We start from the raw sequence: 16,964 nt of genomic DNA on the forward strand, positions 1-16,964 counted from the left end.
GCACCAATTCTCTCTCTATTTGTAGCTGCAGCTATTGGGAGCGCCCAGGAGCTCGTCACTGAGCGCCCCATCAGCCCATTGCTGGCCTTTATCCCAACGCTCCTCCAGGGAATGTGGTTCCATGCGGATGGATAATGGGTGAACACCCCCCCATGGCTCCAGCCTCTGCCTGTCCCTTCCTGTTACGGGGTGGTGGGTGCTCCTGCCAGATGTGCTCGCCAGCATCTGGCATGGAGGGCGGGGAGGTGGTAATCAGGCTGCACCCGAGATGCTTCACGCTGTGGCAATTCCCATGTGAAAAGGGACCAAAATGGTCAAAACCTGGAGATGGGGCCTGTTTGCTTGTATGGCTGCTCCTCTGCCCTGCTGCAGCCCCCCCTTCTCTGGGACTTTCTCTATATATATAGAAAGAGAGAGATATATATGACAGAACCCCTGGATCTGTACATATATATCTCCCTCTCCATCCATCCCCATGGAAGTCGGCGCTCCTGTGCCTGCCTCCTTGTGTCATCCCGTGGTGAAGCATCCCCGAGCGTGCCGTCACCCCGAGGCCCCCCCCCCAGACTCTGTGTATATTAATGACTGTGTCTGTGATGTTCTTACAAGCTTGGTGTATAGTGATTTACCCAAACCTTGGGTTTTTAGTTGGTTTTTATTGCCCCCCCCCCCCCTTTCCCCTGCCGTTAGGTGCACTGCAATATTTTGGGGTCCATCGTTTTGTTCTTGAAGGCTGTGACCCCCCTTTTCCTTCCCTTAAATCTCTTTCTTGCCTCGTTGGTGGTTCCCCCCCCCAAACCCTTTCCTTCCCCATCTATTCCTTGCCCATAAAGTTAAATATATATTTTTAGGGCAAAGGCTGTATCATTGCACTGATCTTTGTTGGTTCCTCCTTGGTCCTCCCGCCCTGTTTTGAGTTCCTTGGTTTTAGCAATGCAAATGCTTCAGGATCTTGTATGTTGGACATTATTATTATTATTATTTTTTCTGTTAACAGTTATTTATATAAAAAATAATTTATCAAAAAGGAAAACTTTAAAAAAAAAGAATTAATCTAGTCTGTCTTGGACCTTGTTTACCTTGGAATTACTGGAATCTAAATGTTGGAAAGTGTTGAAGCACAAACATGTATCATCTCTGTATATCTGTTCTGTACTAAAGCACTCGAGTGACTCAATAAAAGCGATCTCCATCCCTAGTGCAACCTGCCTGTGCCGTGCTGCTTACTCAGGGGACAGGGAAATCTCCTCTCCCGCCCCCAAACGCTTCCAAGGGGAAGGATCCTGGTGCGGTGATGCCGAAACTGGCCCAGGAAGCGGTTTGGGAAAGGAAGGCAAAGCCGCAAAGCAACCAACTGCCTTTATTTTGTTCAAAAATAGGTGATCCTCTCAGTACAAAATAGCAGCCAAAGGGCTCTGCTTGGCCTTACAAAATCAGAGATACGCTAAATAACATCTTCTTTGCTCCTGGCTGGTGCCCTTGGGAGAGCTGGGTATGGCTGCACAGGCCCTGTGTGCTTCCCAGCTGGGACACTTGGGACACAGGGATGAGCAGATGCAACCAAAGACATAGAAACCCTCTTTAAAAGCCCCTCTGTGTGCCCCAATTCTCTCCCCCCCCCCCCCCCCAAACCACAGTATTGGGACCCCCCCCCATTCCCAGCCCATCACCACAACCTGGGCTGGTTGCAAGGTCTGGGCTCAGTGGCTTTGGAGGGGCTCTAAACCTGAGTAACTCATGGGGGGCATTTGTGATCCCCCCCAAAGGGGAGCTTTGTACAGCCACAGTAAAATAAAACATGGGCACTTCAGGTAGGTCCTACCTATAAACACAGCCAGGGGCTCCCACAGGCTGAGATGCTCAGGATGGAGCAGGGGGTTTGGCCAGACCCATGGGGTGCTGACCCCTCTGGGCTCAATCCTGCCCCTTCATGGGTCCCACAGGGTGATTGCCCAGAGCCCGGAGTCCCTGGGAATGCCAAGGAACAGCCCAAATCCTCCTCGGTTTCTGTCAGGATGAGACAGGGGGGTTGCCACATCCAGGAGCAGCCAAAAACACCCCATAACAATGCCCTAAGGATTATGCTTGAAATTAAAATCAGAACATATATATATGTATCTATATATAGATGCATATCTATATGTACTATAGCTATAGATACATATCTATATATACTATGCCTGTATATAGAAACATATCTGCATATACTATATAGACACATATCTAGATATAGCTATAGATACGTGTCTAGATATAGTATATCTATATATAGATACATATACATACACACACACACAGGCTATACCATCAGTCAGCCTTTACCGAATGACTGAGCTGTTTCTAGCTACCTTAAAGGAGAAAAAAATCACATAAAATCACAAAAAGAAGCATTTTTCGAGGGAAAACCCAGCTGGGTTCAAGTCCAAGGGCAGAGCAGAGGGTGGAGAGGGGCTCCCAGACCAAAGCTTGGGTATGACACCCCCAAAAGAAGCCTAAAGTCTGGAAAAGGGGCTAACTTAGGGAATTGCATGTATTTCTGCCTATGCAGGCATGGAGGTAAACACAGCTGCCACTGGGGGCTGTGTTGTGGTAGGACCTACACAACGTCAGAGCAGCCCCAGAAGTGTTCAGCTCAGGGGGGGTGTCTGCCCTGGGGGACATGGGGTCACCCCATTGGTGCCAGGGGATGGTGTGACCCCAGTGGGGCTGTATCCCATGGGATGCTGCAGCTCTCAGGGGACCTCTGCCCCTGTCTTGCCCCAACTCTTGCAGCGTGGCTGGTCCTGAAAGTGCACACGCAGATGGACAAAGTGATGCAGAAGGTCTAAGGCAAGCAGGATGGAGATGGGAGCCAGGACCCCACGGCGATGCCTCCAGCCCCACTGCCCCCAGATGTGGCAGGGAGCATCCAGTGCAGAGATGCTGATGAAGGGGGACACCATCCTCCTCCTCCTTCTTCAGGATGCTCAGAAGAGGCAGGAGTGGCGCAGGCCCCGTGCCTGGCTCAGCTCAGCCGCCAGCACCCGGCTCATGCGGGTGGTGGTGACCCTCACGCTCCGGGCAGCAGCCATGGCCCTGCTCAGGGACCAGTTCAGCTCCTCCAGATCCAGGGGGAGGCAGCGGTGGGGACCAGCGGCAGGGGAACGGGGGGGATGCTCTGACCCACACTGTCCCATAGTGTGGGGTGAGGTAGGTACCACTGGGGAGCAGTAGCTGCAAAGAAGAAGGGGACAGGGGGTTGGCTTTGCTCCATGGGTTGTGCCCCCCCTTTGCCTTGTTTCTCATCCCTCTCCCCCATCTCATGCATCTTCAACCCCCAGCACCCACCTCCATACACTCAACCCCATGCAGTCCCGTTCCCCACCCCCCCAAAAAAGGATCCAGGGGCTGCATGACGCACTCCAGGCACACAGCCCCTCTGGGGTTCACCCCCCTCCCCAGGACATGCTGACCTCACCCCAGTCCCCCCACACCACCACCGCAGAGCGTCCTTACAGCACAGAGGGTGCATAAGGCACGATGGGGACTGGTGCCAGGCAGCCGATGGCAGCGCTGGCACCGGGGCTGGCCAAGTACCAAAGTCCAGGTTGCTCCAGCTTCTGGGCTCTGGGACCAGTGTGGGAGCCTGGGGATGATGCGGCACCAGGGCCGTGCTCTGCTGTGGGGAGAAGGTGGTTAGATGCCCCCAGGGGTGTTCGATGTCCCCATGTGAGCCCCCCAAGTGCCACATTGGGTTGGATGGGAACAAACGAGCCCCATGGGGAGCACTTCTGTCCCCAGGCAATCTGCCGGCGCTGTGCGCCAAGGGTCTGAGGGGTGATCCCTGCTCCCCACTCCCCACCCCTATTGCAGGGACAAGCCACGTGTCACCCACCGTGCGTGGCTCCATCAGATGAGGGGGCACCCATGGGTGCCCGGCAGGCAGGGCAGCATGTCCTCCTCGGGGTGCTGTGCTGGGGCTGCCTCGCAGCATCGCCCGCCTGCCCTGCTGTGGAGAGAGGAGCCAGTGTATCCAGGAATGTCCCCACAGACCAAGCAAGGGGGTTGGGGAAGTGCAGACCAGTTTGGAGGAGCAGTTGGGACAGGAGGGGAGCCTTTCCCTGCAAGCTGCAGTGTGGGCTGCAATGGGGGGGGCTGCAAACTAGCGGGCTCAGCAAAGCCCTCTGCAGCCACAAGACACAGCAATGCCCGGCTCTGTGCTGCCACCCACAACAGGCTGGGTTAACCTTTAGCTAAAGGACAGGGCTTGGGACAGGCTCCCACTGCTCCCAGTGCCTGCAGCAAGGAGTGGGGAGAGCCCCAGACCTTGGGGAGCAGGCCCACAGCCCCTGAACCTCTGTAATTAATGAATGAATGGATTAATTCAATTAATGAATTGAGACCCCACTTGCAGCACTGTGTGCAGTTCTGGTGTCCCCAGCATAAGAAGGACATGGAGCTGTTGGAGCAAGTCCGGAGGAGGCCACGAGGATGATCAGGGGCTGGGAGCACCTCCTGTATGGAGACAGGCTGAGAACACTGGGGCTGTTCAGCCTGGAGAAGAGAAGCTGCGTGGAGACCTCAGAGCAGCTTCCAGTGTCTGAAGGGGGCTGCAAGGACGCTGGAGAGGGACTCTTCATCAGGGACTGCAGCCATAGGACAAGGGGTGATGGGTTCAGACTGAAATGGGAGATTCAGGTTGGATCTTAGGCAGAAGCTCTTCCCTGTGAGGGTGCTGAGGCGCTGGCACAGGGTGCCCAGAGGAGCTGTGGCTGCCCCATCCCTGGCAGTGTTCAAGGCCAGGTTGGACACAGGGGCTTGGAGCAAGCTGCTCTAGTGGAAGGGGTCCCTGCCCGTGGCAGGGGTTGGAGCTGGAGGAGCTTTAAGGTCCCTTCAACACAAACCAGGCTGGGGTTCTCCGATTCTATGATTTAAAGCCATCAGCAGCTCCATGAGCTGCACGACGGAAGGGCAGAAGGGGCTGGGAGCTGCTCCAGGGTCACTCACCGGATGGAGCCCTGCTCCGGCGGCACCGGGGGCCCTCAGGGGTGCGTGGCTCTTCCCGCGGTGCTGTGCTGGCTCGTGGCACCCCTGCCTGGTACCGTGTCCCTGCCAAAACACAGCGTGAGCACCCCAGTGTGGCGGTGAGCACCCTGCGTCCCCAGCGCCGAGCACAGTGACACCCACCTGTGTGCTGTCCCCGGAACGTCACCGCATCTGGGGGGCTCCGGGGGGTCTTCCATGGGGAGGGGGTGACCCGGGGTCCAGTGGGAGAAGGGTCTGACTCGGAGGCTGGGGTGGAGGAGAGGGAAGCAGGGTGGGATCCAGTGCCCCACAGGTACCAGGCCCCAAGGGGTCACCAGGAGCTGCAGCCCCATCAGCCCCACGCTCCCATTGGGACACTGTCCCCACGCTGGTGGGGTCCCACTTACTGAGGTCCAGTTCTGGCCTGTCCCGTGGCACTGACACCGACCTCCCCCTCCTCGTGGGGGCCACCCTGGGGGCCATCCTGCCCCACACCGGGGGTCTCGGCTCCCTGGGGAGGGGACAGAGCTGCTGTCACCACATAGACACCACAGTGCCCCCGTAGGCATCATCCCCCCAGCCCACCACCCCCAGCCCAACCTCTCCATAGTCACAGCTGGGATGGGATGGGATGGGGTGGGATGGAGTGTTCCCACACCCATAGGCTATGGTGCTGCCACCCTCCCACCCAGCCCAGGGTCCCTTTAAGCCACCTACCCCACGGGTGCTGCGGCCCTGGGGGACAATGGTGCACTGGTCACCGGCTGCCTCCTGCCCAGGGTGACACGCGGGGGGGCTTTTCCCTTGGGATAGCTGTGGGAATGCCGCAGGCTCTCCTCCAGCCGCAGCCGCAGCCGCCACACCTCATCCTGCAGCTCCCGGATGGCCTGGCTGCCGTGGGACAGAGGCCACGGTGAAGGGCATCTCCAGCCAAGCAGTGCTGGGAAGCAGCTCCATGCTCCCCATCCGCACCGGCCAGGACATGCTGTGATGCTCCCCAAACCCAAGCTTAGGGCTTGACTGGGCTGGGAGGGGGGTCATTCTCAGCCACCCCATGCACCATGAGCCCAATCTAGGTCCAGGCTGCCCAAGAAGGACAGAAGCATCTGCAGAAGATGCTGATACTTTTGGGAGCGTTGCTTGGTGGGGTCCCTGCACCACGCGGGGGGGTTCAGCTCAGTTTGGGGGGTACAAACACTCACTCGCGCTCCAAGCGGGAGCCCAACAGATCACAGTGAGCCAGGTCGAGGGATGGTGGGTCCAGGGACAGGGGGGTTGGGGACGGTGCTTTGAGGGATGCTGGGGGGCTGGCTGGGCCCCTGGTGGTGCCCAGGGGGCCACTGGTGCTGGCACAGCTCCTGCCTTCCACGTCCGAGTCGGTGTGAGCTGGAGAAGGGGGAGCATCATGAGATGAGGTTGGTGGGGTTGGGGTGTCCCCCCCTGGAGAACCCATGGAGAGCAAGCAGCAGGGTGAAGACAACCTCAGGCCAGAAGCCCAAGGGGGTTTTGGGGGGAACACCACAGAGCCAGAGGCCCCCAGATCCCAGTCCTTTGGGACACATAACACTGCCTACTCACTTCCAACACCACCATGGTCATGTCCTGCTTCGCTGCTCGGGCTCTGAGTCCAGTGTCGGGGGGAGCTGCTCTGCGAAGGGGTGCTGGGGGGCTGGCAGGTCCCTCCTGTGGTGTCCATCACCGTGGTCTCAGAGGGAAGTGGTGTCACCTCTCTCTTCCATGGAGGATGGAGGGTTGCAGGGATGGGGACGGAAGGTCCCAGGGAGCCGGGCTTCCTGGGGATGGAATGGGTCATGAGGCAGCCCCCATGGCTTGTCCCCCAGCCATGGGTCACCCTGCACTTCTCCCCCCGCCAGGCATCCCTTCCCTGCTCCCCTTCAGCACCCCAAATCCCCCACAAGAGCCAACAGCCCATGTCCCCAACCCCCCCCAGTGACAGTGGGGACCCTGAGCTGTACCCGGTGCTGGGGGGCCGGTGCTCAGGGGTGTGCACAGGGGGTGACACCCTGCTGGCCTCCGAGCCCACGAAGCCGCTGTCCGTCTCTGGTGACACAATGCGCTGCTCCTGCAGGAAGGGGAGGGCAGGATCAGTGCTGAGCACCCCCCCGACAGGGTCTGGGGGTACCCCAGCACAAGGACTCACCTTGTGGGGCCGGCGCTGGGTGCCAGCATTGCCCACCTGGCGGGACAGGGGTGCCTGGGGCGCCTTGGGGACCCCCAGGCAGGTCATGGCTGCAGATGGTGGCTCCTCAGTGGTGGGGAGGGGCTGGTGGCCCTGTGCCCCCCCTGGCCACGGGGGCTCCCTAGGGGACAGTGGCACCGCTCTTCTCTCCAGAGGGTGCCTGCAGGGAGAGGACAGAGCAGGAGTGATGGGGCAGAGCAAGCCGATGTGGGGAAATGCCCTGCTGCAGTTTGGCTGTTAACTCTGAAGCCTATCAATAACAGCCACGTCAAACCTGACCTGAAAACCTCCCACTCGCCCCGTCTGGGGTACCTGGCCTCCCCCAGCACTTACAGGGGAGAGGTCTCGAGGTCAGAGCCCTCCTCCAGTGACCGTGTCCTGCAGGGGACCTTGCTGGGGGCACCATCCCGTGCTCCAGCTCCATCTGCCTCCTCTTGCGACCTGCTCTCTGCCAGGCTCAGCTGCTCCAGGCTTAGCGACTCCGGCAAGGACTTGAAGTGCTTGTACCTGGGGGGGTACAACACCCACAGGCAGGAGCTGGTGGTTCTGGGGTGCCGCTTGCTGCCCGCACCCCTGACAGGACACTCACTGCTCCAGCAGGTCCCCAAAATCATCCTCCACTTGTTGCTGCTTGTGCCAGAGGGGCTGAGGCAGCCCCTCTGTCACCAACTCAGTGTCCCCCGCTGTCCCCTGGGGTCCATCCATCACCATGGGGCTCTGTAGGGCACAGCAAAAGGGGGGGGTCAAGAAGCATGACCCCATCCCCACCCCATCAGCTTTGCCCCCCCCAAGCCCTGCCCAGCTCACCTCGGGGTGCGGGCAGCGGGTGGCTGATGATGGGGAAGGGGTTGGGGGGGATTGGGGCTGGTCCAGGCACTTGGAGGGGAGCTGCTGCCTGCCCCCAGGCTCCAGCCGCTCCTTCAGCTCCTCCAGGTGCAATCCCAGGTGGAAAATCTCCCTTTCCACAGCACTGTAGGACACGGAGCGTCAGTGCTGGGAGGCACCGGCCCCACAGCACCGGGAGAGGACCAAGCACTCACCGCTCAGGGTCAAAGTCCCCCAAGGCCCCTGGGTGCTGCCGTGCTCCCAGGTACGCCTGCTCCAGAGCATCCTGTGCTTCCTTCAGCTTCCCAAAGCGCTGCAGCACAAGGGAGGAAACATCCCAGCCTCAAAGCTCGGTCCCTGCCACCCTCCTATTCCATGGGCGCATCCGCAAAGCGGGTGTTGGGAAGGGGCTGATGTACCTGGAGCTGCTCCTGCCGTGTGGGCTTTCCTGCTTGGGTCCAGCCTTCGAAGGAATCCACCTGCAGGGAGGGAAAGGGATGAGACCAGCCCTGATGCAGCCCCACACTGCAGCAATCCATTGCAGGCAACCCACCGCTGCAGCACCCCAATGCAGCACCCCATTACCACAGCACATCAATGCAGCACCCGAATGAAGCCCCACACCACAGACCCCATCACAGCCCCAACGCAAACCCCACTGCAGCCCCAATGCAAACCCCACTACAGCCCCAATGCAAGCCCCACCACAGTCCCAATGCAAACCCCATTGCAGCCCGATGCAAACCCCACTACAGCCCCGATGCAAACCCTACTGCAGCCCCAATGCAAACCCCAGTGCAACCCCCACCGCAGCCCCAATGCAACCCCCACCGCAGTCCCAATGCAAACCTCACCACAGCCCCAATGCAAACCCCATTGCAGCCCGATGCAAACCCCACTGCAGCCCCAATGCAAACCCCATTGCAGCCCGATGCAAACCCCACTGCAGCCCCCCCAATGCAAACCCCATTGCAGCCCGATGCAACCCCCACCGCAGCCCCAATGCAAACCTCACCACAGCCCCAATGCAAACCCCATTGCAGCCCAATGCAAACCCCACTGCAGCCCCAATGAACCCCCAGGGCAGCCCCAATGCAAACCCCACTGCAGCCCCAATGAACCCCCAGGGCAGCCCCAATGAACCCCCAGGGCAGCCCCAATGCAACCCCCATTGCAGTGCCCATCACTTGCCTGGGCCTGCAGCTTCTGTGCCTGCCCTGCCAGGGTCCGTGTCAGCCGGGTCCCGGGGCAGCAGCAGGTCCCCAGGCAAGTGGGGCAGCCCCCCATGGCTGTTGGGCTGGGAGAGGGTTGGGGTGCTCCCCCCTGCTCGGGAGGTGCTGGAGCTGCATGAAAACAGGAGGACATGGGGGGTCCCTCTACAGCAGTGGGACCCCTCCACGCCATGATGGATGGGGACAGGGTCCAACCCACCTCCACCCGGTGAGGACACCGTGGCCGCGCTGAACGTCGCCGTCCTGGCCTGCGCCATGCTGAGGGCCAGCACCCTGCTGCCGGCGCCCATGGCGCCCATGGCCAGGCTGCGGCTGGGCTGCGGCGGGTCCGAGTACAGGCTCACCTGGCGGAGGGAACGGGAGTCAGGTCCCAGCCTGAGCCCGCACCCCGGCACTGCCCCCGCCGTGCCCTCAGCACCCAGGAGCACCCACGCTGCGCCCCTGACCCCGCTTCCCATCCGCACAGGGCGGGAGGGGGCCATGGCGACACGCTGCCAGCCGCCATCTTGGGGAAGGCCCCTCCGCCGTTATGGGGTGGTGTTGGCCCCGCCATGGAGGGCAGGGGGCCTCAAACCCCATCCCTGGGCTGGGCTTCCTCAACCGCAGCTCCCCGGGAGGAGGAAGGCGGCAAATAGAGAAGTGTGGGAGCAGGGAATGGAGGGGACCCGGCCCCTCTGCTCGGAGCTCTGTGTGCGGCTATGGGGCAGCAGCACAAGAGGGATGTGGAGCTGTTGGAGCGAGGCCAGAGGAGGCCATGGGGATGCTGCGAGGGCTGGAGCAGCTCTGCTCTGGAGCCAGGCTGAGAGAGCTGGGCTGGGGCAGCCTGGAGAAGAGAAGGCTCCTGAAGGGGAGACCTGAGAGCAGCTCCAGTGCCTGAAGGGGCTGCAGGAAAGCTGGAGAGGGGCTTGGGACAAGGGATGTAGGGACAGGCCAAGGGGAATGGCTTTAACCTGCCCGAGGGGAGACTGAGATGAGCTCTTAGGCAGAAGCTCTTCCCTGTGAGGGTGCTGAGGCACTGGCACAGGGTGCCCAGAGAAGCTGTGGCTGCCCCATCCCTGGCAGTGTTCGAGGCCAGGTTGGACACAGGGGCTTGGAGCAAGCTGCTCTAGTGGAAGGTGTCCCTGCCCGTGGCAGGGGTTGGAGCTGGAGGAGCTTTAAGGTCCCTTCCAACACAAACCAGGCTGGGATCCTATAACCCTTGGCAGGTGGGATCAGAGCAGGGACCCCCCCCCCAGCCCTGGCACTCACCCTGGCACCCAGGCGCAGTTGGTCAATGGTGTTCTCAGCCTCAGCGTACTTGGTCAGCAGCTTGTGGTAGTCATCCTGCAGGGAAGGGACACATGGGATGGCCTCCAGCATGGGGACGGGGGCTTGGGGGGGCAAAGGGGGATGAGGCTCAGAAGGAGCCATGTCGGGACAATGGGTTCTTCCATAGGGGTGCAGAAACCCAGCCCACCTGGTGCAGATGTGGCCCCAATGAAGTTCCATATCCTCCCAGGGGCAGCCACAAGCACCCCAGTACCAGCGGGCATCGGTGTTTGGGTACCAGCACCCTGGGCTTGGGGACCACGAGCATCCCTGCCTCCATCCCCCAGTACTGCCCACATCCCTGCCCGGGTGATCAGCACCAAACCTCTTATGAGAGACACAGGGGGGGCCATTTCCCCCCCCACACCCCCCCCATTACGGCTGAACTGGGGGTGCCGGGCATTACCTGCAGCTGCTGCACCAGCTCGGTGGCTTGCTCGGGGGACCTGAACCCATGGGGCAGCCCCGCGGTGGGGGGGGGCTGCGGGGGGACCCCCTCCCCGCTGCTCAGCAGCACCTCCCGCACGATCTCAGCTGGGGACTTGAAGCCGATGCTGGGTCCCGGGGCGCTGGGCAGGGCTCGGCCCCGCGGTGGTCGGTAGCTCCGGGTCACCTTCACCCGCGCCTCCACCTTGGAGAGGTCGGGCAGGGGGTGGTTGAGCTGCCCCTGGCCATAGCTGGTGCCCATGCCCGAGGGATTCCTCGCCTTCTTGCTGCCACCGTGCTGCCGCCGGGGGTCCAGGGACTGCCGGGGGGGTAGCACCTTGGGTGCTGCCTTTTTGAGGCCCCGAGGTGCAGGGGGGTCCCCAGTGCTCTGGGGGGCCCTGGTGGGTGTCAGGCTTGGCACAGGCTTGGTGCTGGTGGCATCACGATGATCCTCGGTGGAGCGGTGCAGCAGGATGCTCTGCTTTGGGGTCCTGTGCCCCCCTCCAGCATCCCACTGAGATGGGGTGGGAGGGCCAGGGCTGGCATCTGACAGCCCCGAGGTGTGCCCCCCATCTGTGCTGCAGCCATGGGGCTGGCAGAGAGCCCGGGGATCCCGCAACGGCTCTGGGCTGCTGCTGAGCCCCGAGCCCCATTGTCCCTCATAGGAGAGCTCAGGGTAGGGGTCCCCATCACTCTCTGCCCCCCAGGGCTCCTCATCCCCACCAAAGCTGCTCTGGTCCTCATCCTCCTCCACCAGGTTCTGCTGCGGGTGCCAGCGACCCTCCTGCACTGGGGACCTCTCCTCCAGGTCCTCTCCATGGCCTGCAAAACACCAGCACCGCGGGGCTGCTGCATCACCCCGGGCCTCTTGCGGCCCCCCTCTGCTCCAGTGACACCCCAGGAGGGGCTGTGGGCAGTGGGGAAGGGACAACTCACCCCATGGTGGGCTCCCGGCGTCATCCCCCAGGCCGATGACCCCATACTCGTCCATTTGCCTTTGGAAGCCGTCGTCTTCCTCCTCCTCCTCCTCCTGCTGCTGCTCCTCTCCCTGCCAGCGCCTCAGCTGTGTTTGTGTGCGGTGCAGCCATGGTGCTGGGCTGGCCATGGCCCGCGGGCACCGCGGCACCATCACTTGTGCCGCTTCATGGCCCGGCCGTGGCAGGCTGGGGACATCCTTGCCGTGAATGTAGGTCACATCCTCACCGCTGCATCCTGACGGGGGTGAGGGACAGGGAGGGTGCTCAGCAGGACACAGGCGGGTGTTTGGGGTGTCCCCCCCGCTGCTGGTGCTTCCCCTCTCCCCCAGAGCTTGGGGACAAGGGCAACCCCAACAATGAGGGTGACGTCCGACTGTATCCCACTGTGAAGCTGGAGCTGCTGCATCCTCCATGGCCACAATGGTCCCCATGGGGAAGGAGGCCCCCAGGGGCAACCCCAAAAAGCTTTTACCCCCCCCCCAAACCAAGGCCATCAGAGGTGACACCCAACAGCATCCCACCACGAAGCTGGAGCTGCTGCATCTCTCAAGGACACAATGGTCCCCCAGAGGTCCCCATGAGGAAGAAGCCTCTCCGGGTCACTCCAAAAGGCTTCAATCCCCCCTCCCCAGGGTGGGTATCAGGGAGCACCCAGCCCGTACAATGACCCTATGAGCATCACCCCACTGAGGCAGCCACAGCCTGGGGACCATTATCAGGAGCACCCCACTGTCCCCCCAGCTCTGGAGGGCTGACACAAGAGGGATGACAGCAGAGGCCTGGCACGCTCGCTCCACTGGGGACCCAGAAGCAGGAGCTCAGCCTCATCCCACTCCTCCCTCTGCACCTCGAGTGATGCCGGATGCCAAAACCCAGCCATGGGGCGGGCAGCAGGAAAGGCCCTGGGGTTTCCAACCGTTCCCTCAGGAAGATCTGAGCCCCCCACAACCCAGCTTTGCCCATAGGGGGGTGCAGGTGGGGTGCACTCACCTGCACCAGCATCCATGAGACAAGCTCATCACTGTGACCCCTTTGAGGGTCCCCAAAGCAGCCTTGCTTTGAGCACCCTAAAACCTCTCTGCAGCCGCAGGGTTGTTGTAGAAGGAGGAAGCGAAGCTTCCTGTGAGCTTGCAGGTGGCTGCAAAGCTCTTAACCCCATCAGACCCCGAGGGAGGGCAAACCCTGCTCCCACAGCACTTTCCATCCCAGCCTTTGGGGTTTTAAACCAATTCGGGGCACGATACCAGAGCAAAATGTGGGGGGGATCCCTGGGACCAGCAGCAGCCTCCATAAAACACCAAGATGGAACACCAAGATGCCAAGCAGCCCCCAAATTCAGCATTCAGGCCCCCAAATCCAGGCAGAACCCCCCCCAAACCCTCCCCGAGGTGCTGGTCCAGCCCCATGGCTGTAGGCCCACGGCCACAACCAGGTAGCACAGCCCACCCTGGCTCCCTCCCAGGCAGACAATTAATCCAGCTCATTAGTGTGTAATTAGCAGCATGTGGGGAGGCTGCATGAGCTGATGAAACCACAGCGCGGGCCTGGGGTGGCTGCATTCAGCAGGATGCTGCTGAGCAGGAAATCAACCTATGGCACCCACATGCTGGGGGGAAACACTCCTAACCCACTGCCGTGCCTCGGATCTACTGATTCCATGGCTTAAATCCCGCTGTTGATGAGGGTTTGGGGGCTGTTTGCCGGAGGTCCTCAGCATCACCCCTGCACCAGCAGCGCGCTCCCAGCCGTGCCCGCATCCTTTTGCAGAGCAAGGAGCAAACCCCAGAGCATCCCTAAGGGCTTGCAGACCTGCTGGGGTGTTTGCACAAGGCTTTATCCCACACCCTGGCTGAGCAGCTCCTTTCTCCACTCCATGGCTTCTGCTGACAGCAGAGATGGGGCTGCCCATGGGATGCTCCAGGCTCTGCGGCTGCTCAGAGGAGCTAAAGAGGGGTTTTGGCTTTAGCCTCTATTGGAGCTGGGATGTTTCCAGCCCCAAGCCCAAGTGCCCCCCAACCCACCTTGAGCCCCACAGCACCCCAAGAGATGAGGAGCCAAAACACCAGCTGGGGGGGGAGGAGTGAAAGGAGCTGGTGGGTGCTGTTGTCTCAGGGCAAAGAGGGTTAAACTGTTTCCTACCTGGTTTCAGCAGGCTGGTGCCTGGATCATGCCCTACCCACACACCGCGGGCTGTCACCCCCATTCTCCATCCCATCCCCAACCCGTCCCCAGAGCTGCTCTGCCCGCAACAGCCACAGGCGGCAGGGTCTGCTGGCAAATCCAGCCACGCTCATCACTAGCCCAGGCAGCGCCTCCACCAATGGTCACAGCGGGAAGGGAGAAAACTTGGGATCTTGTTGGGCGCTGTTATGGTAACAGAAAAGGCGGACAAGTGTTGTCAGGAGCCACAAAGTGAATGCAAACAATCCAAGCGTGTTTGTTTGCGTATCTTGCTCTGGGAAAGCCAGGATTTTGCAATAGGGTGATCACAGAATCCCGGCCTGGTTTGGGTTGGAAGGGACCCCAGAGCTCCTCCAGCTCCAACCCCTGCCACGGGCAGGGACACCTTCCACTAGAGCAGCTTGCTCCAAGCCCCTGTGTCCAACCTGGCCTTGAACACTGCCAGGGATGGGGCAGCCACAGCTTCTCTGGGCACCCTGTGCCAGCGCCTCAGCACCCTCACAGGGAAGAGCTTCTGCCTAAGAGCTCATCTCAGTCTCCCCTCTGGCAGGTTAAAGTCATTCCCCTTGGCCTGTCCCTACAGGCCCTTGTCCAAAGCCCCTCTCCAGCTTCCCTGTAGCCCCTTGAGGCACTGGAAGTGCCGAGTGCTGCCAGGTCTCAGCACACCCAGCAGGCAGGAGGGGTTACCTCTGCCCATCCCTGCCCTCACCTCTTAATGCCTGCTCCTCTTTAGGCATCTTCAACCTCCACCACTCCAATCCCATGGGACTGATGAAGGCTGAGACATCCCAACTCATTCTATGTGTGATGCAGGGCACACAGCCCCATCAGGGCTCCTGGCTTCATTAGTGGTGACAAGCCGAGGAGACTGTCACATCCTCAGCCCCGGGGCTTGCTCGGTGCCATGGAAGGGGGGAGACAGGGCTGTCACTCTGCCTTTGCTGCCTTGTCAACCCTGGGTGGTGCGGATGGATTGGGGGGTGCTAATGCCCACTTCCATCCACATGGCAATGGGGAATGATAATCCCTATGCCCTAAAATAGACATCCCTTGCTCTAGGAGGGGGTTAAAGCCCCCTGTTGAACCCCAAAACAGGCTTTACCTCCTCCCCCCAAGGCAAGCAATGGCTATTTTAGTCTCCTAAACCACCCATTCCCATCCAAAACTCAATTCCAGACAGCATTCAACCTCCCACGGGTCTCCTTTGGCACCTCCATGCTCCCCTTCCCCTCCTCAGCTCCCTTTTTATCTAAGACACATCCATGCTGCCCCCCAAAGCATCTCCGTTGGTGGGTTGAAGGAAGCCAGAACAACAGCCTCAGGATGAAGTTGGGCACTCCAGGAGGGAGGAATTCCTGGTTTAAAAACCCTTTCCAAGTTCATTCCTGGTTTATGAGCATGAAAGAGGGCAGAGAGGCTGCTTGCTTAGTATGGGAGAATCCATCCTAGTGAGGAAGAGCCTCACAAACCCTCTCTGTCCTCTGAAAGCACATGTGCCTGTTACTGCACCACCTCTCTAAACCCCATGGGTCTCCCCATTCCTCTGCCTGGAGGGGCCATACCCCTCCAGCTCCTCCACACCAGCAGATCCCCACGGAGAGGCACCAAATCCCTGTGGAAACAGCATCTCTCCATCACTTCCACAGAAGCAAAGCCCCGCGGTTCTTTCCCACCTCCTGCCTGCTCCACGCACCCTCCTGTCCCCAACACACGGTCCTGTCCTCAATAGGAACAGCCTTGTCCCCATGGCATAGCCCGGCAAGATCCAGGGCTGAACCTCTCCTTATATACAGGAGCTGGGGGCTGCTGATGGCAGTAATGCCTTGCAAAGGGCGGCCTTAATCCCTGTCTGGAAAGAGCCGGCAGCAGAGATCCCGTATTAGCTGGATTTGGGCGCTCTCCAAGGGGTCCTTTAAACATCCATGGGCAGCCCGGATGGCTGCTGCAGAGCCACAGAAACCCGGGCCCCGCTGCCGGCACCCCCCGAACAGAGCTGCCCTTTAAGTAAAACAAGGAACTGAAGCTGGAGGCAGCGGCCACTTCCTCGCAGGAGCCGCAGGCAGCGGCACGGCCTCGCATCCCGCAGCCTCCGTGCGAGTGAGCCCCGGCCATGGCTCCGCGCCGCCCTTCGCAGCCTGATGAAACCCTCCGCAAGGCTCCGGAACCCTGCGGGCGGCAGAGCCAGCCCTGGGCGGGGAGGCAGCACCGGAATAAGAAGAGTTCTGACAAGTTTCCCAAGGGCCACCAAGGCTCCGGTGGCCTGGGGACAACGTGGGCAGAAGCGGCGCAGCGGCACGAAATCCCAGCCTGGTTTGGGTTGGAAGGGACCCTAAAGCCCATCCAGTCCCAACCCCTGCCACGGGCAGGGACACCTCGCACTAGGCATGACCCGCACTCTCCGGGTGCATCCCCTCGGCTTGGGATCCCCCGCTCCGCCCAGGGACCCTAAGCCGGGCTCAGGAGCGCCGAGGACTGCAGGATGCGGCCCCCCCGGGATGGGCCCATCCCCGCGGCCCCCAGCTGCGCATCCCGCTGTGATCCCAGCGGTGCCCGGGGGTCCTCTCTTTCCCTCCAGCTGCGGAAGGAGCCTTGCAGGGATCAGAGCGAGCACATCGAGCAGCGGCGCCAGCCCCATCGCCCTGCCCCGGCCCCCCCGAACACATGTGGGGAGCACATCTGGGCACCGCTGGAGGAGCACCACCGCCCCCGCGCACAACAGCTGCCCCGCGGCTGCTCACCTGCAGGGAGGGCCCGGCCGCCGGCTCCTCGCCCGATGCGCGGAGGCTCCGCACCGCGATCCCTATCGCGACC

General features: G+C 61.0%; 1 protein-coding gene across 1 annotated transcript; it reads right to left on the bottom strand.

The window, feature by feature from the left end:
* Positions 1-1,939: 1,939 nt before the first annotated feature.
* Positions 1,940-12,443, bottom strand: AKNA (AT-hook transcription factor). Its single transcript, XM_061479679.1, has 21 exons — positions 11,932-12,443; positions 10,976-11,817; positions 10,510-10,584; positions 9,461-9,605; positions 9,221-9,372; positions 8,449-8,508; positions 8,245-8,342; positions 8,012-8,174; positions 7,794-7,921; positions 7,538-7,711; positions 7,166-7,364; positions 6,981-7,087; positions 6,583-6,797; positions 6,207-6,390; positions 5,722-5,895; positions 5,412-5,515; positions 5,167-5,271; positions 4,987-5,088; positions 3,875-3,988; positions 3,496-3,658; positions 1,940-3,213 (listed from the first exon to the last, which is right to left on the bottom strand). The coding sequence occupies exons 1-21, from the start codon at positions 12,401-12,403 to the stop codon at positions 2,967-2,969; spliced, it is 4,023 nt and encodes a 1,340-aa protein (XP_061335663.1). The 5' UTR covers positions 12,404-12,443; the 3' UTR covers positions 1,940-2,966.
* Between the last annotated feature and the right edge of the window lie 4,521 nt (positions 12,444-16,964).

The sequence above is a fragment of the Pezoporus flaviventris genome, unplaced genomic scaffold, assembly GCF_033815535.1.
Source record: "Pezoporus flaviventris isolate CSIRO_AGI_PZ_B2104156 unplaced genomic scaffold, CSIRO_AGI_Pfla_v1 ptg000154l, whole genome shotgun sequence".
NCBI classification, from domain to species: Eukaryota; Metazoa; Chordata; class Aves; order Psittaciformes; family Psittacidae; genus Pezoporus; species Pezoporus flaviventris.